We start from the raw sequence: 22,323 nt of genomic DNA, 5'->3' as shown, positions 1-22,323 counted from the left end.
GTTTAGCTCCGGCACCTCTTGGGTAGGCGCCATTGTCATTCTACGAAAACAAGGGAGAAGTTCATGATGAGGTTTGGGTACCTCTTTTTCTAGAAAAATGTTGTTGTTTGGTCGTTTAGTCGTGTCTGACTTTTCATGACCCCATGGACCAGAGCACGCCAGGCACTCCTGTCTTCCACTGCCTCCTGCAGTTTGGTCAAACTCATGTTGGTAGCTTCGAGAACACTGTCCAACCATCTTGTCCTCTGTTGTCCCCTTCTCCTAGTGCCCTCAATCTTTCCCAACATCAGGGTCTTTTCCAGGGAGTCTTCTCTTCTCATGAGGTGGCCCAAGTATTGGAGCCTGAACTTCAGGATCTGTCCTTCGTATAGTATATTTAAAAATGGGTATAAAACCAGAAACAGTATCTATGCCTCTCTGCAGGATCATTGGCTATTCTTCTACAGTTCTCAATGACATATTGTTGTGAGCGGGGATTTTCAACTCTGACAAACATGAAAGATCAGGAAAAAAAGGCTTCTTTGTGCTGGTGAAGAGATGAGAGTTTGTCTCAAATTAGACCGATCTTTAAATGAGATTAGTCGGCAAAAGCAAGCTCATACCTCTCATTGACTTTGTAAGGTACATACTGCATATAAAAGGCTTGTTTATAATTATATTTTGGGAAGGATTCGTGTTCTTATGTAGCTGCGTTGTTTTAAACTTTCTGGATATCCTGTGATCGTATTATAAAGTACAGTGGTACCTCGGTTCTCGAACGGAATCCGTTCCAGAAGCCCATTCGGCTTCCGAAACATTCAAAAACCGGGGCACATCTTCCCATTGGTTGCAAGAGATTCTTGCACTCAGCGGAAGCCATGTCACACGTTCAAGTTCTGAAAAACGTTCAAAAATGGAAGCATTTACTTCCGGGTTTTCGGCGTCCAAGAACTGTTCGGGAACTGAGGTACCACTGTAGTTGTGTTCTATGTTGCAAGTCAAACACTGCTGGGGGTCGTTTCTTTTTGTTTTCCAGTGCATTTGATACCAAGAAAAAAAACTAGGTGTGGCATAAGCAAATTTTAATGCTGAAAGTTTGAGAACCACTGTCCTAGACAAAGGGACTAGTGGCAGTACTTAGGTAGCAAGTCTACAGCCTAAGGAACCTGTTTGACTAGTTCAACAATCAAATCCTCCATTTGATTTTTCACCCTGGCTGGATTCAGGCTCAGGGGCTCAGGACACTCTGAAGACTGATCCCACAAACACTATTATACGATAGTCAAAATAAAAATAAAAAATCCTTCCACTAGCATCTTAGAGACCAACTAAGTTTGAAGTGTGCATGCACACGAAAGCTCATACCTATGACAAACTTAGTTGGTCTCTAAGGTGCTACTGGGAGGATTTTTTATTTTTATTTTGACTCCGTCAGACCAACATGGCTACCTACCTGTAACTATTATACGATAGGTGGAGGAGGACACTTAGCTCAGAGGTATCCCTTATTCGTTGTGTGTATGATGGTCTCATGCTCTCCCATTCACACTCTCAGCCCTATTGCCTGAGGTCCTTTAATGGGAAATAGCTCCTTGCCTGAGACCCCAAAAGACCTACCATCAGGCAGAGCAAACAATGGCAGGTAATACAGATCAGAGACCTGTCATGTCTGCTTATAAATGTGATTGATGTCCCCACATGTACATGGTGTATTGCAGCTTCTGTGCAGTTGTTGCGCATGTGACAGTTGCATATTAAGTTCTGCACACAGTTTTTTAAAATGTGCCCTTTCCACATGGAAAACTCAGTATCTGATGCTGTCGTAAATTGTGAACGTTTTGGGCGTGCATTGGATGCAAGTTGCTACTGCCCTCTACTGGAGAGAAATCTAACTAGTAAAGTATGGGCAGTTTTTAAATGAAACCCAGTCAGCTCAGGGCAAACTCCGACCTCCTATTTCACAGATGAGAAACTGAGGTTCTCAGACAATGAGGGCACCCAAGATCGTCCCAGGTGGCTCAATGGCTAAGTAACCTGGGGCAAAACATTGGCCGCTGTCCTAATGCTGATTTTTTTTTTTTGTAAGGCTTTCTAGCCTTACAAAATTTCTGGAAGCCCTTGTAGCCAAAGAGGGTGGTAAAAATGCTTCAGATAAATAAATAAGCACTGCCCTTTATGAAATTTGCTTAGGTCTTATGCAGAACTTGGTTTTATACCCCCAGAATTGTGTGAAATATGATGATTGCTGCAGACTTGAACAAACATTTGAATGCTTCCTAAAATTAGTTCCAATGATGACATGTTTATATTTTCAAGAATTCAGCTCATTTCCCTCAAATTAAAGGTATTGTTCACATTGCCACAGTTCAATTAAAGCTGCATGTTAAGTCTATTTATTTTTATTTCTCCTCTCTTTTGAAATGTATTTTCAAGATTTGTTCAGCATGAACTCAAAATGGCACTTATATTGACATCTCACCCCCCCCTCCCCGAGTTGTCCATATGCAACATTCAGGGAGGGTGTAAGGGAATGACATCATTATTATTATTGATTAATTTAATACCCACCCTTTGCCCTAAAGTCCCAAGGTGGGTTACAGCATCAAAACCACATTTAAAAGCAACTTAAAACAACTTACAACCATAAAAATAAGGTGGGTGCTAGAAACATGCACCGCAAGTGGCAAAAGCCAGGGTAAATAGATATGTCTTCAGCATCCTCTGGAAGCTGTATAATGGAGGTGCCAGATGCAACTCTGTGGGGAGGGAGTTCCACAGCTTAGGGGCCACCACAGAGAAGGTCCTCTCTCAGGCTGCCACCAATTGAGGCTCTGAAGGTGGAGGAACTACCAATAGGGCTTCTTCTTCCTAGCTCAGCTCCCAAGAGCTTCTGTAGGGAAGAAGGCAGCCTTTCATATATTTGGGGCCTGAGACATCTAGGGAGCTGTAGCGCAGCATCATCATCATCAACCTTATGCAGGGCAAAATCCCAGGGATGACGAGAATTGTGGTCCACCTACAGGCTCACAGCTTTCTCTTTTAAAAAAAAAAAAACAGCAACAAAAACCAAGTTTTATTTATACTTTTCAAGTTTATACATTTCACTAATTTTATACATTTCACTAATTTTACAATCATTTTGACATTTCAGAACTTGACTTCCTTCCCCCTCTTTCTGCGGTTTCTTAAATTTATTTTTAATACCTCCTGCATATCCAAATTAACTTAATTTGCTCATTTGTTCATCTTCTTTAAATGTGTACTCTTATGAAACTGCAGGTTATTACAATAATCCTGCCAATGTTTTTACCTGTTCGCAATTTATCTGTAAATATTCAATAAACCATTTCTATTCTTTTATTTTTTTAAAAAATGTTATCTTGATTTCTTATTCCTCCGGTAGGTTTCACCATTTCTGCATATTCCATAAGTTTTTGTATCCTTTCTTCCTTTGCTGGGACTTACAGCACATATAAAAGCAAAGTAAAATGTCAGACATTAAAAACTTCCCGTTATAGGGCTGCCTTCAGATGTCTCCTAAAAGTTGTGTAGTTCTTTATTTCCTAAATCAGGCACCCCCAACCTTCGGCCCTCCAGATGTTTTGGACTACAATTCCCATCATCCCTGACTACTGGTCCTGTTAGCTAGGGATCATGGGAGTTGTAGGCCAAAACATCTGGAAGGCCGCAGGTCCCTGCCCTAAATTCTAATGGTTTGCACCAACCGAAAGATTTGACTTCTAGCGTTGAGAATCAGGACAATCTGTTTCGTAGCCACTTTGAGTTTTTCCAATTTATTTGTTTGGGACAGAATTTCGTGGGAATGGGGAGTGGCATCCTATGGCAAGATTCACCAGGATGAGTATCTGAGCATGCAACGGATCACCGGCTCAGCCAGGTGATTCTCAGCTCAGCTGGGCTCAGCTGGCATTAAGCCCCCAACCACAGCTGAGCTGAAGATCAACAGATGCCAGTTGCTCAGCCAAGGCACCTGTATGTCTCCAAAAAGGGGTGATGTGGGAGTGGAACCAGCCAAGCGGGCGACTGACTTAGGCTGGATCCTAAGCCTGTTCCTCTCTGTCATGCAACCTGGCCTAGAAGACTATTTTAAAGGTTAGTATAAACAGCAACATGGGACCCAGGTGGCGCTGTGGTTAAACCACTGAGCCTAGGGCTTGCTGATCAGAAGGTCAGCGGTTCGAATCCCTGTGACGGGGTGAGCTCCCGTTGCTTGGTCCCAGCTCCTGCCAACCTAGCAGTTCGAAAGCACGTCAAAGTGCAAGTAGATAAATAGGAACCGCTACAGCGGGAAGGTAAACGGCGTTTCCATGTGCTGCTCTGGTTCACCACATGACCTGGAAGCTGTACGCCGGCTCCCTCGGCCAATAATGCGAGATGAGCGCGCAACCCCAGAGTCGGTCACGACTGGACCTAATGGTCATGGGTCCCTTTACCTTTACCTTATAAACAGCAACAGCCCAGCTGCTGAACAAATTTTGGATCTGTTGTAACTTCACACCAGTTTTAACTTACACCAGTGTTTCTCAAACTTGGGTCTCCAGCTGTTTGGGAACTACAATTCTCATCATCCCTGACCACTGGTCCTCCTAGCTGGGGATGATGGGAGTTGTAGTCCAAAAACAGCTGGAGACCCAAGTTTGGGAAACACAGACATACACCAACTTGCTTTATGCCAACTTCTTGTGCAAAGGGTTGCTTCCTAGACCCATTCCATTCGAAAGGAAGCCCTGTTTTCCCCTTATTGGCTATAATGAGAAATCCAAAAACAGCCATAATATTTTTCCTGTTCACAGAAGTGAATGAAATTTGCAGGCATAAGAGCCCCTCCAGAGTGAATTAACCCTGCCATATTGTAGTCAGGTACACCCAGGGTATCCCCCCCCCCCTCCAGGAAACATACTTCTTTGAAAGAAAGAGGAAGGGACGGAGGGACGGAGGGAGGGAGGATGAAGTCCAAATCTTTTTCAACCAGACTTGCAATCTGAAAGTGTGTCCAGCCCCTACTTGCTACCCCAAAGGAACAAAAATCTCATAATTTTCATAACAGTCACTACCATGGTTGTCCTGCAAGGGCAGACTTCACTGTTCTGAGTTAGTTACAATAGGAATCATTGAGGCGGTAGGGTGGTAGGAAAGAGGCCATGGAGCCCCAAGATATTGGGGGGATTAAATGTCACCCTCTCGGCCCTCTGCTGCTGATCTAATGCTCTGCAGAGTTCATTGCCAACTGTGTTGGAGATCCAGGTGTTTGTTTTTGTTTGTTTGTTTGTTTGTTGCTTTGCTACGGGGCTCTTCATTTCCTTCATTTTGATGTTTGTGTGTTTAATTCTCCTTTAAAAATGTTTCACTACAGCAGGGATCAGTTGGAGCGGTGGGAATGAAATGTTTACCTCCTTTGTGGTAGAGCCTTTTCCAGATGGGACCCTGTTTCGGGGAAATCAATCACAAGGCCTAGCAGCCGGAACACAGCAGCCTATTAGCAGGGATGTTTAGTTAAAGTTTGCTGACTTTTAAGAGGTGCGTGGCGGGGAGAGTGGCGAGGCCGGTGGGTGGCAAAAGAAGGGCCCATCCAGGCATCCCCTTTTTCTGAATACTGGAATCAGCATGCTTGTCTTGCTGAGACAGCAACAGCAGTAGGCTTGCAGGGTGTGGGGGGGGGTCTTCCACATTCACAAATCATAAGCTGAATTGCACTTGCAAAGGAAAATGATGAGGACAGAACATTTTCCTTCCTGCTGCAGTGAGGAAAGATGTCGCTCATGATCCTGGCATTGTGTCCTGCAGGCAGAGGAAGGACTAAACAGATGGCAAAAGCTTTGGGATAGGCAAGGGTTTGGGGGAGCCTTGGGGAAGCACCTTACTGTGGGGTCTCAGAAAAAGCAACAGAGGCCTGTTCTTGTCCTGTTTTTTGGTTAGCCTAACTCAGGGGTCAGCAAACTTTTTCAGCAGGGGGCTGGTCCACTGTCCCTCAGACCTTGGGGGTGGGTGGGAAATTGAATGAATTCCTATGCCCCACAAATAACCCAGAGATGCATTTTAAATAAAAGCACACATTCTACTCATGTAAAAACACCAGGCAGGCCCCGCAAATAACCCCGAGGTGCATTTTGTATAAAAGGACACAGTCCACTCATGTAAAACACACTGATTCCCGGACCGTCCGCAAGCCGTATTTAGAAGGCGATTGGGCCAGATCTGGCCCCCGGGCATTAGTTTGCCTACCCATGGCCTAACTGATGCTGTTTTGCTTCTGTAAAAAAAACTGCCTGTTTTAGAATTCAGGAGGGTGAGCCACAAATACCAGATAACGTTGCTAAGTGGGTTTCAGGAAAACCTCCCTCTGCCAGGCAACTCTTTCCTTCAAGGCCTCCAGGCAGGGTGTCCTGCTTCGATCAGTGCAAGGAACCTTGAAAGGGTGAAAGGGAGGGGGGGATGCCTATATAAAAAAGTATGACCAAAGGCTATTGGGGGCTCACCTGCTCTGTTTTACTCAGCTGAATAAATGAGTGATTATGGAAATCTCCTCTGTCTATGGCATTTATTGGCTTTTCAGTGACCAAGGCAGTTTGGGCCCGATTAGCGGACCCCACAATTACCATCCATCCTCATGGCTGTTATAGCCAGCTTCTCCTTTTTCTCCTACCTTGCCCTTGTTTCCACCTGTTTGCTTGCAAGACAAAGAGTCAGCGAGCAAGCAGGTTGCGGTGTCGACTGCTTTCTCCGCGTCGCCGCCACTGCCATCTGGATGAAAGCAAGAGGCAGGTGAAGACCAAGCAGGTTGCGATAGCGAAGAGGAGGAGCAGGTCCTCAGCAGATACCCAGCCACGAATGTATTAACCTTTTAAAGCTGGTTCCGCAATGTGTTTTGATAAGGCGAGTGGAATTTCACAAGGGGGTTTAGCGAAGCCACGTATTGGATAGGCCTTTGTCTGGAGTTGAGAGTTTAGTGTTCACTGATGGGAAAACAGGCAGACCCGCCTGCTTGGAAGATAAACAGTAGGTATCAGCCATTGATCAGCAACTCGGGTGACTCATAGTTTGGGGATGGATGGGATATTGATGTAAGAGGCGGTGAGTGAAGACAAATCAATCTGACACTGTTTTAGAGAGACCTTGCAGTTTCTAGTGCCACCTCGACTGGTCATTGGAGATGGCATGCCTCTGAATGTCAGCAGCTGGAAATTAGAAGCAGGGAGACCCAGGGGTAGAGGAAGGGGGTGTGTGGGGTGCAGGCCGCCCCAGGTGTCATCACTGGGGGGGTGACAAAATGACAAAATATTAGTTTTTTTAAAAAAAAAATTAAAAAAATTGGGCTCACGAAAGTTTTTAGTTCAGGCAACGAACATAACGAAACGCTGCTGGCACTTGGTGCCACACCGCAGGGGACGGCACTTACCGTGGAGCCTGCAGCGTGCCAGAGCCACACATCTCTCCTGGGAGTGACGTGGTGGCTGGGGCGCCTGCAGGCTCCATGCAGCGTGGGGCTTGCGCCTGCCCTCCGCCTCTCCCTCAGCCGCCCTACAGCTGAGGGGGAGGCAGCAGAGAGGCTCCATGCAAAGCGCCCCGCCCCCATGGGCGGCTCGCCCTGCCCCCAGTTGCGTGCGCTGCACCAGGCACCCGAGCGGCTAGCTATGCCTCTGGGGAGACCATACTTCCGCTGAAGTCCTGCTTGCAGGTAACCGGCCGGCTGCTGCAAAAACAAGCCGCTATACTAGATGTGTCTTTGATTTAATCCAGTAGGATTTATTCACATCTTTATTTATTAGATTTATCTACGGCCTTTCGTCTTCTTCTTTATAAATTTGTTGTTCAGTCGTTTAGTCATGTCCGACTCTTTGTGACCCCATGGACCATAGCACGCTAGGCACTCCTGTCTTCCACTGCCTTCCGCAGTTTCGCCAGACTCATGTTTGTAGCTTCGAGAACACTGTCCAACCATCTCGTCCTCTGTCGTCCCCTTCTCCTTGTGCCCTGAATCTTTCCCAACATCAGGGTCTTTTCCAAGGATTCTTCTCTTCTCATGAGGTGGCCAAAGTATTGGAGCCTCAGCTTCACGATCTGTCCTTCCAGTGAGCACTCAGGGCTGATTTCCTTCATAATGGAGCTTTTGGTTCCAGACACTCACCCAGGCTATATAAAAAAAAAGTTATTTGAAATAGTGGATTTCAAAAGCCACCAAGGAGGGTAATAACCCAATAGAATTCGAAACACTAAGAATCAACTGCACATTTATTCAAAGTCCAATTACAACTATTTAGCTTAATTTATTTTAACAAAATTGTTGAACTGGATCCAGTGATACCAGCTTTTCCAAGCCCAAATGGCCATTTATGTCTCCGGTACCCCCTGCTACCTCTTTGCCTCTTTGCAACCCCTCCCCCCCCCCGGATAATAACACAGCCTGATGGATTTAGATGGCATATATCCTCCGTATATGTACACATACTGCAAAGAAATGCTTTTCAAGTTAGTTCAGGGAAACCAATGTTTATTCTCACAGACATAACACGAGAGATGAGCTGGTGTAGAGATAATGAGGCACAGGAAACAAATCTCATGTCATGGAACTTTGGCGGTTGTTGCTGTTGTTTTATTTTCGAAAAAGCACATTTGTGCTTTGTTTTCAGAAGCTGCAAATTCAGTGAATACATGAAACAGCTCAGTAAAACCAGGACCTTCTAATCTAAACCATGGCAGCCCAATTATGGAACATGTATTCCCAGGTTTTAAGGCAGGGGTGCTTTGTGGTCTTTTCAGCACAAACCTTTCCATTTTCCGGGGGCTTCTGATCAATCCTATGCTGTTGCAGTGAACCGTGGCAAATTCTAGTTCACAGCTAACCCGGATTCCTCCACAGCACTTCCAGCATCTCAGGGATTGTGAACTGAGAAGGAGGGTGTGTGTTTGATGATATATATATATATATATATATATATATATATATATATATATATATAATGTCCGTACAGAGTGTGTGCTCGGAAGGGGGTAGGCTATCCAATTGGAGCTTTTTGTGTCTCTCCACAGGCAGGGTTGAGGAGAAGTTCTGTGCCAGCATTTAAAAGACGTTGGGGGGGGAGGAGAGAAGTTGGCTTTCACTTCTCAGCAAAAAAACCCGAAATCCCAAAATGAAGACAGTTGCTTGTGTCATGCGCGCCTTGTGCATTTGGGAGTGGGAGTGCCTGCCACAAGCAGATGTGTCCTTGATCTGCCAGACGGAGCCTCCAGATGGCCTTGTGGAGACATCGGTGCCCTGCTAGATCCTCTCTCAAGGAAAGCCTGGGCATTGCTGCGTTTCCCAGCGTCGCATCCTGGAATTAACGAGAGCATGTTTCTCTCTCCTTCTCTCCCCCAGGTGTTGCTTGCCTCGGCCAGAAGGAGGAGCCCGAATCCAAACATGGGACGGCTGGATTGATCTCATGTAGAGCCCGGGGCGAGAACTCTCTCATTTCCTCCTGTTATGTCCAAGATCTGCCCTCTGCCTGGCCATTGCTTTGAGTTCCAAAGGACGAGGGACCTAGGATGAGGAGGAGCACTGGATATACCTTGAACCTGCTTTTATTATTGCCACTTTTCTTTGTGTGGACCGTAGTGGCGCTCGACCTTGGGCAGTCTCCGTGCACCACTCTGGTCCAGGGCAAGTTCTTTGGCTATTTCTCCTCGTTTGCCGTCTTCCCGTTGAACTCCTCCCGCTGCTCTTGGATTATCCAGAATCCTGACCCCAGGAGGTACACCTTGTACATGAAGGTCTTGAAGCCCACAGGTGGATGCGACCACCAGCAGATACGGACCTACCAGTTTGACTCCTTCTTGGAGTCCACACGGACGTACTTGGGCATGGAGAGCTTTGACGATGTGCTGAACCTCTGCGACAGCTCCACCCGCTATGCCTTCCTCCAGTCCAGCAAGCAGTTCCTCCAGATGAAGCAGACCGCGTCCGCGCTAGAAAGCGGGCATGTCCGGTGGAAGCCGGCCAAGGTCCAGGAAAGGGATTTCTCGGTGGAATACCTTGTGGTCGGGAACAGGAGCCCCAGCAAGGCTGCCTGCCAGATGCTGTGCAAATGGTTGGATACTTGCTTGACCACCAGCAGCAGCTCCCACCCCTGTGGCATAATGCAGACCCCCTGCGTTTGCTCCAGCGGAGAGGTGCTAGACCAGCCCAGCGATATCCTGGGCTTCGCCAAAAAGAGGGACGATTGTTTCAAAGATGGGATTTACTTGGAGAATTGTGTGAGCAGCCCAAAGGACAGCAGCGGGCTGGATTTCTTGGGTAAGTGTATGTCGTCCTGATGCTCAGCGGTGCAGAAGTTGATCAGAGCTTATGGCTCAGGTACTGGGGAACATTTTCCCCCTCCACCCATTCATTGATTGGCACAGTCAATACCACAGTTTCAATTTCCTTTGATTTAAAGTGATCTTGGCTTGCCGTCGTTGAAGACATCAAAAACTGGAGGCCGATTTCAAAGTGGTTTTGCTGTCTGTCTTTGGGGGTTGTAGTAAGGGATGTTAAGAATTCTAAGGAAGTTAGCAGCAGGCCTTTTCCATGGTTGCTCCCCGTCTGTGGAATGCTCTCGCCAGGGAGGCTTGCCTGGCAATGTTGTTATATGTCTTTAGTTGCCAAGCAAAAGCAATCCCCATTAACCAGGTCTTTAGCCTTTAACTATCTGTGCCTTTTTGAGTGGGAGGGATGCCTTAAACCATTTTTATTTATTTCTTGGTTTTAATCTATGTATGCGGGGGTTTTGCTTGTTTCCGTAAGTCACTTTGAGTTGCCTTGGCATTAAAAAACAAATAACAAATTCAATTAATTAATAAATACTACTACTAAGAACAATCATTGGTTCAGCCTTTGCTAACTCCATCCTCCAGATGTGTCCTCCAGACATGCTGGCCGGGGCTGATGGAAGTTGAAGTCCCAAGCATCTGGAAGGCACTTGGTTGGTGAAAGCTGTCTTACCTCCTACAGAAAATCAGTTCTTCGAAATGGGTTAACTCTTGCTCTGCAGACATGCCATTAGAAATGGCTGCTCTAAATTTGCCTATGGTCTCAGGGCTGGCCAAACCATAGAGGCCAATTAGGCAGCTGAATAGGGCAACACAATCCCATGGGAGCCTTCTCCAGCATAGCCGCCAAGTTTTCCCTTTTCTCGTGAGGAAGCCTATTCAGCATAAGGGAAAATCCCTTAAAAAAGGGATAACTTGGCAGCTATGTTCTCCAGCTGTGTTGACGTTTTGGAAAGAAAGACTGGAGTTGTGTAGAAGATGCACCGAATGAGCTTTGCAGCTTGCTGGGTGGATGATCTAGATTTGGGTGTTTTAGCACTGAACTTCCTGACAGTAAGAGATGTTTGGCAGTGGAATTTGCTACCAAGGAGTGTGGTGGAGTCTCCTTCTTTGGAGGTCTTTAAGCGGAGGCTTGACAGCCATCTGTCAGGAATGCTTTGATGGTGTTTCCTGCTTGGCAGGGGGTTGGACTGGATGGCCCTTGTGGTCTCTTCCAACTCTATGATTCTATGATTCAAAGTCTTTAAATTTTAAGCTATTGCGGGAAGGTAACTGGTGTTTCCGTGCACTGTTCTGGTTCGCCAGCAGCAGCTTTGTCATGCTGGCCACATGACCTGGAAGCTGTACACCGGCTCTCTCGGCCAATAGCATGAGATGAGCGCCGCAACCCCAGAGTCGGTCACGACTGGACCTAATGGTCAGGGGTCCCTTTACCTTTACCTTTACTACTATAGTGAGGGGGAGAGTTTAAATTCCAGAATTCATTTTATTTTTTCCACTGAGGTTAGCATGTATTGCCTCCCATACCGTTTTCCATGCAGAATTTCCTCATTTTATGCATTCTTCTATATTAAGGTTACCAGGCACCCCCCTTTCCCAGGGACAGTCCCCGGATTTACAGCTTTCTCAGCTTTCACATGTACGTAGTGAACAATACAAGTTTCCCTGGAGTCATTGAAAAAGATCTGGTAACCTTATTCTATATCAGGGGTCAGCAAACTTTTTCATCATTCCTTTGCCCCACAAATAACCCAGAGATGCATTTTAAATTAAAGCACACATTCTATTCATGTAAAAACAGTGTCCTATTATTTAAAATGCATTTCTGGGTTATTTGTGGGGCATAGGAATTTGTTCACCCCCCAAAAAATATATAGTCCCCCCACAAGGTCTGAGGGACAGTGGACCGGCCCCCTGCTTAAAACATTTGCTGACCCTTGCCCATGATCATCATGGCAACCATGGAGTCTTTAGTCAACACAGAGCCAGTCACCTGGGCATGGATGTTGATGTCCCTCAAAACCAGCAATCTGGGAGTCCTCAGCACCGCTTCTGAGCCAGCAGAACCCCCAATCTGTCTCAAATGCCCAATGCCAGGAACACACACTCTAGATCCGTCCCAGAAGGAAAGAGAGAGAGAGAGAGAGAGAGAGAGAGAGAGAGAGAGAGAGAATTTCTAAAGACCACAGCAACTTCCCCTCCCTGACCCTCGAGTCTACGCTGCTGATGCTCCACAGTTGGGTAAAGACCAACTCCACCCTGCTCACCCACCCTGGTCTCATTGATACAGACCAGATCAGCCTCCTCATCCATAACTGGATCATGGATGAGAGAGGTCTTACTCAGAGCCGACCTGGCATTCAGCAACAGCACCTGCAAACCCAAGGACTGGCTGACAGGGCACCTGAAATTCCCCACATTGGAGGAGGAGTTGGCATGTGACACATTCACCAAGTGCCTGTGTTATGTGCCCCTTATCCGGCCTGCCCCACCTCCCCCACTGTACCTCCTCCTACCCTTAACCACTCTTCTAGCCCTAGCCCAGGCCCTCCAGATGTTTTGGCCCACAACTCCCATGATCCCTAGCTAACAGGAACAGTGGTTGGGGAAGATGGGAACTGTAGTCCAAAACATCTGGAGGGCCGAAGTTTGGGGATGCCTGCCCTAGCCCTAGCCCTGTTCTGCTCTCGTTAGCTCCTCTCTTCCTAGACACATCTCTCATTGACAACAACAAAAAACCCTACACAAATTGAAAACAGTTAAAATAATTAAAAACAATTTTTAGAAACCCTCCAAAAATGAAGCCAAAGCAAAACTTTATGCATTATCCTCCTTGTTGGACTGAATCTCCTTCCAACAGAGAATTCTACAAAGGTCTCTCTCTCTCTCTCTCTCTCTCTCCTCCTAGCAAAGTCTTTTCCTGAGCATCCTAATCTCGCTTTAGCTGCTGCTCCACGGTAGCATCTCTAACAGGATGTTCTGATTGCCTCTGTGCTGGCGCAGGTCTCTTCCAGACCTTAAGGCAAGACTTGATGCCAGCTTTGGGGGGTAAATGTTTTTGTGCCTGCAGTACACAAAAGCAGCAGGTGGTGTTTGTTTGAATGGATGAGAAGGCCCTTTAGGGAGGCTGCTGCTGGCTCCGCGAGATGGTGGGGCCTGGTGTGCATCTCTCAGTTAGCAGAGATGTTGACTTTTGGCTGTACATGCAGCTTATCTGAGAGATAAACAGTAGCCTGGAGAGCTGCTTGGCCGGCCATTATCTGTTGAGATGCTTTAAAAGGCTTTTTGGATTTTTGCTGTGACATCACAACAGCGTGTTATTAACACAGAAATAGCAAGTTGATGGGATGTAAGTTTTAGCTGCTGGAAGCAGGAAAAGGAGCTGAAATTGCCTTGCCTGCGCGTAGGGCGGTTTCCTCCTTCTCAGTTGCCCCAACATGTCCCCAGCCCTCCCCATTATCTTTTGGGTGGGCCCTAAGGACTTAAAAGCAATTAAATCTGTTGTCTGAAAATGGCAGCTTTAATTTAGTAGTGGCTGGGGCTGATAGGGTGGAGGGCAGGGAGCCCATCACTAGGTGGCGCCAGAGTCAATGAAAGGTGCAGCCAGAGCCAATGGCAGGCAAAACGGTTTCTGTACTTAAGTACCACTAGCAGCCATGCAGGAAAACTGTATGGCAGTGCGGGGGCCCGGCTGATGCCCATTGGGACTGGCAGGGCAGAAGGCAGGGAGGCCAAAATTGGTGGAGACCAATGATGGGGAGGCAGCAAAGTCTAGTTTCACCTTCCCCCCCCCCTGCTGATTTCTACAAGTGCAACACAAAGAGCTCATCCAGACTCATCCAGACGTGCTTGTATGGCACATTTCCAAGCCCAGGTCCACTGTATCTGGGACATTTTTTTTCGTGGGCACTTTTCCCCACGAAAACCTCGTCTTTACCACTAAATCGGAGAAAACAGCAATCTGCAGAAAATTCAGATTGCTATTTGTTCCAATTCCGCATTAAAGAGTGAGTTTCCGCAGGGGAAGCTCGGACACAGCACTTTAAAGTGGTATTTCCCAAACTTGGGTCTCCAGCTATTTGGGAACTACAATTCCCATCACCCCCGGCCACTGGTCCTCCTAGCTAGGGATGATGGGAGTTGTAGTCCAAAAACAGCTGGAGACCCATGTTTGGGAACCCCGGACCTAGAAAGTGCTGTGCAAAGAGCTGAGTATGGATGAGCCTTGATACCAAGGAGGGGGCAGCTAATTGACAGTGCCACCCCCTAGACTGGTTGTTGTAGGTAGGAAGACAGACAGGTGGAGGCTGGCTGTGGACATACTGAGGTTGGCGGGTGGTATCCCCCTTTCTGCAATGGACCAGCCTGCACCGCTGCTTGTTATGTGTCTCCTTCTGAACCTCCGGGATCAGGCCAATGGCTCATCTAGTTCATTATCCGCTTCTTAGTGGCCACTCAAATGCCTGTGGGAAACCCAAGCACAAGAGGAACATTCTCCCCTCCTGTGATTTCCAGGAACTGGTATTGAAAGGTATTACACATACATTTTGGAAATATGTACCTGGGTGTTTATTTCCTGCAGTTGCTGCCCCTCCTTGTTTATCTTATTTATTTTTTTCCTTAAAATTTATACACCTCTTGATCGTTGAAAACCTGCAAGCATTTTATGAAATGGTAGAACAGTAAAATCGAGGGGGCGGGGCAGAATCACAGCCCTACTTTAAAGCATACAAAAGTTACAATGCTAAAAGATTAAAGCAGAAGGTGTTTTTGTGAGTGCATCACAAGGCAAAGGATCCACAATATATGTCATTCATTGGAATTACGCAGTGGGGTGTTAAGAGGCAGGGGGTGGCAGGGGGATCTGGAGGTGACGATCAGACTTTGAAAGCTGGCATCATTGGATCAGATTCATCAGTTTTGTTGAATAAATTCAACTAAAGAGTTTTAACTGGGTTTTGAATACATGTGCAATTAATTGTTGCTCCTTCGAATTTTATTGTGTTGTTATCATACTTAGTTGGTTGTGCTAGCTGCTGTTCTGAAGAATGCTTTTAAGTTGATGGGGCAGGAAGAACTGGGCTCCAAAGTTGGGGGTGGCCCAAAAAGTTTGGGAACCACTAAAATAGATCAAGCCAAGAAAGAATGTCAAACCAAACAGCTCTGAATATAGAAGGATCTGTATTAAGGAATCCCCGGTGTGCAAATATGGAGAACGGGAGGGCTGCGCTTTCTTTTCCAGGTGCCCCCTTCCTCTCCCTTCCTCGGCTCCCGTCTCTGGATCTGAAAGCAGATGGTGTGTCGGGAGTGGGGTGGCCGGGCTCTCCGCAGAGTGTCAGTAAAACAAGCCATTATCCGAGCGCAGTGCAGATGCAGCAGAAGGCTGGGAAGTCAGGGGACTCTGCCCAGCCAGATGCCAGAGCTACTCTCATATATTTTGCATGGGGTTGGTGTGAGCCTTCCAGTATCGGGAGGGAAAGATAAATCCCCTATTCCCTAGCTAGCTCTTCCTCGACATTCTGAAATCTTAGCAGGAACCTTCAAGTTCCCTTTACAATCAGAGCACATGATCGGGGTGTCTGTGCTCATCTGTGCCCGCAGAAAGTCCTAGATTTATACCCTGGCACCACCAAACCTCAGAGAGTTGCATTGTGGATAATCCTGAGTGAGATGGACTTCTGCTTCCTGTTCCCTATCTCTGTTCTTCTCTCCTTCTTCTGCTTCTTGTCCCAGTTTCAGTCTCTAGCACAGGTTTAGGCAAACTCGGCCCTCCAGATGTTTTGGGACTACAACTCCCATCATCCCCAGCTAACAGGACCAGTGGTCAGGGATGATGGGAATTGTAGTCTCAAAACATCTGGAGGGCCAAGTTTGCCCATGGCTGCTCTAGCATCTCCTGGTGGGAATGGGAGAGATTCTGGAGAATCATAGTCAGTGTAGATAGCACTGGGCTGGCTGGACCCACGTCCTGACTCATGTATGGCATCTCCTTAGGTTTCCTATGGACACATTGAAGTCCATCTTTATTCTAGAGGAGCTAGCCTACCATTAGACTCTGAACAAGGCCTGAGGACCCACATTCCACCCCCAAAAGGAAATTATGCTACTCTTCTCAGCACTCTTTGCTTCCCTCAGAATTCGGCCGAGTTGTCTCAAACGTTTGCTTCAGGTGAAATAGGGTGGGAATTTGGGGGAAGGGGAACTTGCTGCCTTCCATGGAGCTCTTGCCATGGCTGCCAGTCATCAGGAGGAGCTCCCCACAGAAGCTTATAATCACACTCCCCCCCCCCAAAAAAAGAGTAAATAGTGGGAGATTCAGGACAGATGAGATATTTTTCCCCCACACAATTCATAGGATTCACTATCACAAGATGTAGGGAAAAGATTCCATGAGGACTGGAATCTTATTTTATTTCTGGATGAATCAGTGCTTGAGAACATGCATTGCAAGCTGAAGGTGACCCAGAAACTATATCTAATCCAGAATGCGGCAGCTAGACTGGTGACTGGGAGCTGCCGCTGTGAACATATAACACCGGTCCTGAAAGACCTATATTGGTTCCCAGTACATTTATGAGCACAATTCAAAGTGTTGGTGCTGACCTTTAAAGCCCTAAATGGCCTCAGCCCAGTATCCCTGTTGAGGCATCTCCACCCCCATCGTTCAGACACTGAGGTCCAGCTCTGAGGGCCTTCTAGCAGTTCCCTCCCTGAGAGAAGTGAGGTTACAGAGAACCAGGCAGAGGGCCTTCTCGGCAGTGGCTCCCTTCCCGTGGAATGCCCTCCCACCAGATGTCAAGGAAATAAACAACTATCTGACTTTTAGAAGACATCTGAAGGCAGCCCTGTTTAGGGAAGTTTTTAATGTTTGATGTTTTATCATGTTATTAGTGTTCTGTTGGGAGCCGCCCAGAGTGGCTGGGGAAACCCAGCAGGATGGGTGGGGTATAAAGAATAAATTGTTGTTGTTGTTGTTGTTCTTGTTGTTGTTGTTACTTTATTTTAGAGGAATCTGTACGCTGAAGCTCTTGGGCTCAGTCCCCGCCATTTTCAGGTAGGGTTGGGAAAGAGCCCTGTTTGAAGAGAGCAAAGAGCCATTTTCAATCTGTGCAGACAACATTCAACTAGATGGACTAATGACCTGACTTTGCACAAGTCAGCCGCTTAAATTCCCATGTTTGGGGCTGCTTAACTTGTTGAGTGGTAAACCTGGCACAGCCCACCTCAATCAGCCGACCTGCCCTAATTCTGCTCACCCATCGCCTTCTCCAAGAGACAAGATTTCAATTCAGTCCACCTTGAAAGGTGAACCGAACTAATTTGCACTTTCTGAAATGGTACAAGGACTGAAGCACAGCCCTCCTTCAAATTTTGCACCTCTCTGAATTTTTGCAGTGAATTCTCTGGCCAAGTAATGTGGACATAGGCTGGGGTGATGTGTATACACACCCACACATGAAAACAGTGAAAGTAGCATACAAAATAAGCCCTGTTAGGGAGACTTGCTTCGCAAAAATGTGTATATTAAGGAGAATTGCATACAAATGTGTATATTGGGAGAAATTTGCAGTAAAAATCTGACGGGTTTTCATGCATATGTTAAAAAAAGGAAAACCCTCAAAAAGCTGATGTGGAAATGTGGGAAACTAAAGCTCAGATTGGAAAAATGAGCAGCTGAAACTGAAAATGACAAATTTGGCCACAGGTTCTTCATGCCAGGTCTACAATGAGCATACGTAGTAAATAATTGCATTATGATAATGTGGGTGCCACTTCCTTCTCGGTAGTGGCACCCACCCTGTGGAATGCCCTCCCACCAGAGGTCAAAGAGAACAACAACTACCAGACCTTTAGAAGGCATCTCAAGGCAGGCAGCCCTGTTTAGGGAAGCTTTTAATGTTTGATGGATTTCTGTATTTTAATATTTTGTTGGAAGCCGCCCAGAGTGGCTGGGGGAACCCGGCCAGATGGGCGGGGTATAAATAAATTATTATTATTATTATTATTATTATTATTATTATTATTATTATTATTATTAACATGGGCACCACCTCACAGTGAGAGAAGGCAGAATAATAATAATAATAATAATAATAATAATAATAATAATAATAATAATAATAATTTATTATTTATACCCCGCCCATCTGGCTGGGTTTCCCCAGCCACTCTGAGCGGCTTCCAATAGAACATTAAAATTGTTGTTGTTGTTGTTTAGTCGTTTAGTCGTGTCTGACTCTTTGTGACCCCATGGACCAGAGCACGCCAGGCACTCCTGTCTTACACTGTCCAACCATCTCGTCCTCTGTCACCCCCTTCTCCTAGTGCCCTCAATCTTTCCCAACATCAGAGTCTTTTCCAGGGAGTCTTCTCTTCTCATGAGGTGGCCAAAGTATTAAAATACAATAATCTATTAAACATTAAAAGCTTCCCTAAACAGGGCTGCCTTCAGATGTCTCCTAAAAAATGTTTTTCCAATCTGAGCTGCCTTTCCAGCATTTTAATAAAATATATTTCCTTTTTGTGAGATATAAAGGAGGGGGCAGGAAGGAAGAAAACGAAAGGCCTTGCTTCTGTTCCCTGCTCAATAGCTTATGAACATGATAACAATGCGGAAATATCAGCAGTTACCTGCCGACTGTCCCATTGGTTCTCCACGGAGACGAGAGGTGGAATTTACACCCAATTTCGCTAGGGAGTTTCACAGGCAACTACTTCCATTATTGCTATGAGGGGACTTTTATGTGTAATTTAATGAGCAGCGCCACGGCAAACAGCTTAACTGCTCGGTTTGGTGTCATTCTTTCCAAGTTCAGTGTTATTTAACACCCTCTCGGACTCGGGCAATGGAGACAATTCCTCCCAGGTGCTTTTGCAGCAGGATACCGGGGTGGAAATGAGAGTGGAGAGAAATCAGTGCACAGTCTTTAGAGCGGTGGTTTAATGCTAGCAGAGCTGGGGCCATGGGGGCAGGGGATGTACTGTAGATGGGAGACATCACCCACCCACCCCAAAACGATCTTCTGAGGCCCCTGCCCTGAATTTTCCACTTCCATTATTTTAAAGGAGCCAATCTCCAGATCTTTTACCGATGAAAAGGGTGGAGACCTGCAGGCCTGCAGGACACATGCGACCCTCAAGATGTCTCAACCTGGCCTTCAGGACTTGGAATTTGTGTACGCTGTTTTGATTGATATACACATTTTTTGACAAGTAATTTACCTACATATAATGCCTTTTGCTGCTGTTGTTATTTCCCCCAATGTATGCATTAGGCCTAGAAGAGGTGCTGAAAGAGTGTCTGGAATGTGCCACTTTAGGCTTCCGGGGGTGGGGTCCCAGCATGGCTGAATACTCAATGCAAGATGGCAGGGATACATGGCCAAGCCTAGCCAACACCTTGATCTTTCGTCTTCTGTATGTAGAACTGGTTTTCCGCAATGGAACATTTCATCAGGTGCGACCCCACCTGCGCTATGAAGTGGTACAGCTCAGACGGCAGGATGGATAAATCTTTCAGTTTCTCTGTTTCTAATTTGTGGTCTAAACCACAGAGCCTAGGGCTTGCCGATCAGAAGGTCGGCGGTTCGAATCCCCGCGACAGGGTGAGCTCCCGTTGTTCAGTCCCAGCTCCTGCCAACCTAGCAGTTCGAAAGCACGTAAAAGTGCAAATAGATAAATAGGTACCACTCTGGTGGGAAGGTAAACGGTGTTTCCGTGCACTGCTCTGGTTCGCCAGAAGCGGCTTTGTCATGCTGGCCACATGACCCGGAAGCTGTTTGCAGACAAACGCAGGCTCCCTCGGCCTATAGAGCGAGATGAGCGTGCAACCCCAGAGTCGTCCGCGATTGGACCTAATGGTCAGGGGTACCTTTACCTTTTTAATTTGTTCCACTTTTAAGTTCAGTTCCCCGCATCTCCACATCAGTTTCCATGTTCTCAAAAAGCCCTTGTGAAGATTCATCTTAGTGTGAATTTCTTCTAATACACACATTTGTGTATGCTGTTTTGCCCAATATGCACATTTTTTTTTTGCATTTTCCCTATTTTGATGCATTTTTGCACATCATAATGTACACATTTTCATGCGCAGCTTTCCCCTGATATAGGAATTTTTGAGCATGTTACTTGCCGCAAGAGCTGAAATACAAAATCTGAAGAAGTGTGGCTTTCAAAGGACAGTTTTGTTTTGGGTTGCGTATTGGCTCGAAAAGTGCAAATCAAGTAGCTTCTCCTTAAAATGCTCTTCCACAGCTCTCCACGGGGAAAATCAGTCCAGGTGGGCTGTGATGTCTCCCTTGACCCGGGTGATGCCATATTGAGCCCCACAGTGCTCTGATTTATTAATCCAAAAGGGACTCCCCCCCCCCGCTCCTCTGTGCCTGCCCACACATCTTATTTTTAGTTTCTATGCGCAGGACACAGGCCCGACCTATTTACATATCCTGCTCATCAGCGTTCTAAGTCTTAATGGCTTCCTAATGCAGCCCTAATGGGATGGGACATGCTCTGAACACTGCATGCCGCAATTACATATACGTTGCCGGGCCTCTGTGTTTTGCTCAGAGTTCAAAACCATGCCATAACAATTCTGCATGGTAGCACACTTCATTAAGTAAGATAGTCGTTGTGGCCCCCACGTGACCCATCCAGCTAAATGAATGCTTACTGACTTAGGGTATGGATGGCTACCAAGTTAGCAATAAAGCAACTCGATCTGGCTCAGCTGGTTTGCTTGGGAACTTACCAATGTACCGTCATCAGAATGACTGGAGTGGGCAATTCTCCATAAGTACTGTATATTCTGGCGTATAAGACAACTGCGCGTATAATACGACCCCCCAACTTTTCCAGTTAAAATATAGAGTTTGGGATATACTCGCCGTATAAGAAATACGATCCAGCATATAAGACGACCCCAGACTTTTGAGAAGATTTTCCTGGGTTAAAAAGTAGTCTTATATGCAGGAATATACAGTAGTCCCCCCCACTTAAAAAAGAAGGCATAATCGAGGAGAATAGAGCTAGAGGGAGAGAAGGGATGGCTAAGTGAAGAAAAATCAATGGGAAACTACTGATTTATTTCGTTAAACGTATACACTGCTTGATTGTAAAAGAAAACCTCAAAGTGGTCTACAAAAATGGGGGGGGGGCAGTAAAATTACCAATAAGAAGAATTAATAACAATCAATAACAAAAAGTTAACCTAGGAAAGAAAAATCCTTCCAGTAGCACCTTAGAGACCAACTACTGTAAGTTTATCAATGGTACGAGCTTTCATGTGCATGCACACTTCTTCAGATTAAAACTTACCACAAACTTTCTGAACATCTGGGTAGGCTCATCTGTGCAAAAAATGTTTTTAGCAGTTGCCAAAAAGAGCACACTGAAGGCGCCTGCCTGATATCAATAGGCAGGGAGTTCCAAAGTTTCATTGCCGCCACACTGAAAGATTGAGTTCTTACAAATGCAGAACGGGTATTTTGCGGGACCTGTAACAGTGTCAGTTCTGCAGATCAAAGTGGTCAGAACTAACCCTAGCTATTTCTAGTGGATTAGACTATCAATGGATACTGTCAGAGGCTGGGCAGAGGAGGGATGGGGGAGACCGCCTCCCCATCCTGACCCTTCCAGGGAGGAGGAGGAGGAGGAAGACAGTATAGATTTGCAACAGGGGTTTGAGGGAGGTCTCAGCTCAGAGGCAGATGAGGGGAAAAGCTGGGAAATCATGAGAGAGCCAGAACAACACCCGGCTGACACGTTGTCATTAGAAAACATTCCAGACCCTCCATCTCCCAGAACCCGGTGAGCCTTAAATGTAGGAGAGCAAAGAGCTCAAAGACAGAGGGGGGCTTAGCAGCACCTCTAGAGGAGATGACGAGAATGAGGAATGAGGAACTGGGAGAGACAGGGGGTGGTGATTCACTCGGGACTACGCCATCATCCAAGAGGCTGGGCCTCTCTCTGTGAAGTTTGAATTAAAAAAAGGACCACAAGAAACCTTTCTTTGTCTTTATGCTTTCCTGGGCAACCAGCCAG

General features: G+C 46.4%; 1 protein-coding gene across 1 annotated transcript in view; it reads left to right on the top strand.

Moving 5' to 3' along the window:
- Nucleotides 1–22,323, top strand: part of ADGRB1 (adhesion G protein-coupled receptor B1) — a 340,537-nt gene that overhangs the window by 87,323 nt on the left and 230,891 nt on the right. The window contains exon 2 of the mRNA XM_060277561.1: nucleotides 9,356–10,270. Within this exon, the coding sequence (XP_060133544.1) occupies nucleotides 9,523–10,270 (748 nt within the window). The 5' untranslated portion in view covers nucleotides 9,356–9,522. The remainder of the gene's footprint in view (nucleotides 1–9,355; nucleotides 10,271–22,323) is intronic.

The sequence above is a fragment of the Zootoca vivipara genome, chromosome 8 (genome assembly GCF_963506605.1).
Source record: "Zootoca vivipara chromosome 8, rZooViv1.1, whole genome shotgun sequence".
NCBI lineage: Eukaryota > Metazoa > Chordata > Lepidosauria > Squamata > Lacertidae > Zootoca > Zootoca vivipara.
This window is presented reverse-complemented; position numbering and strand designations above follow the sequence as displayed.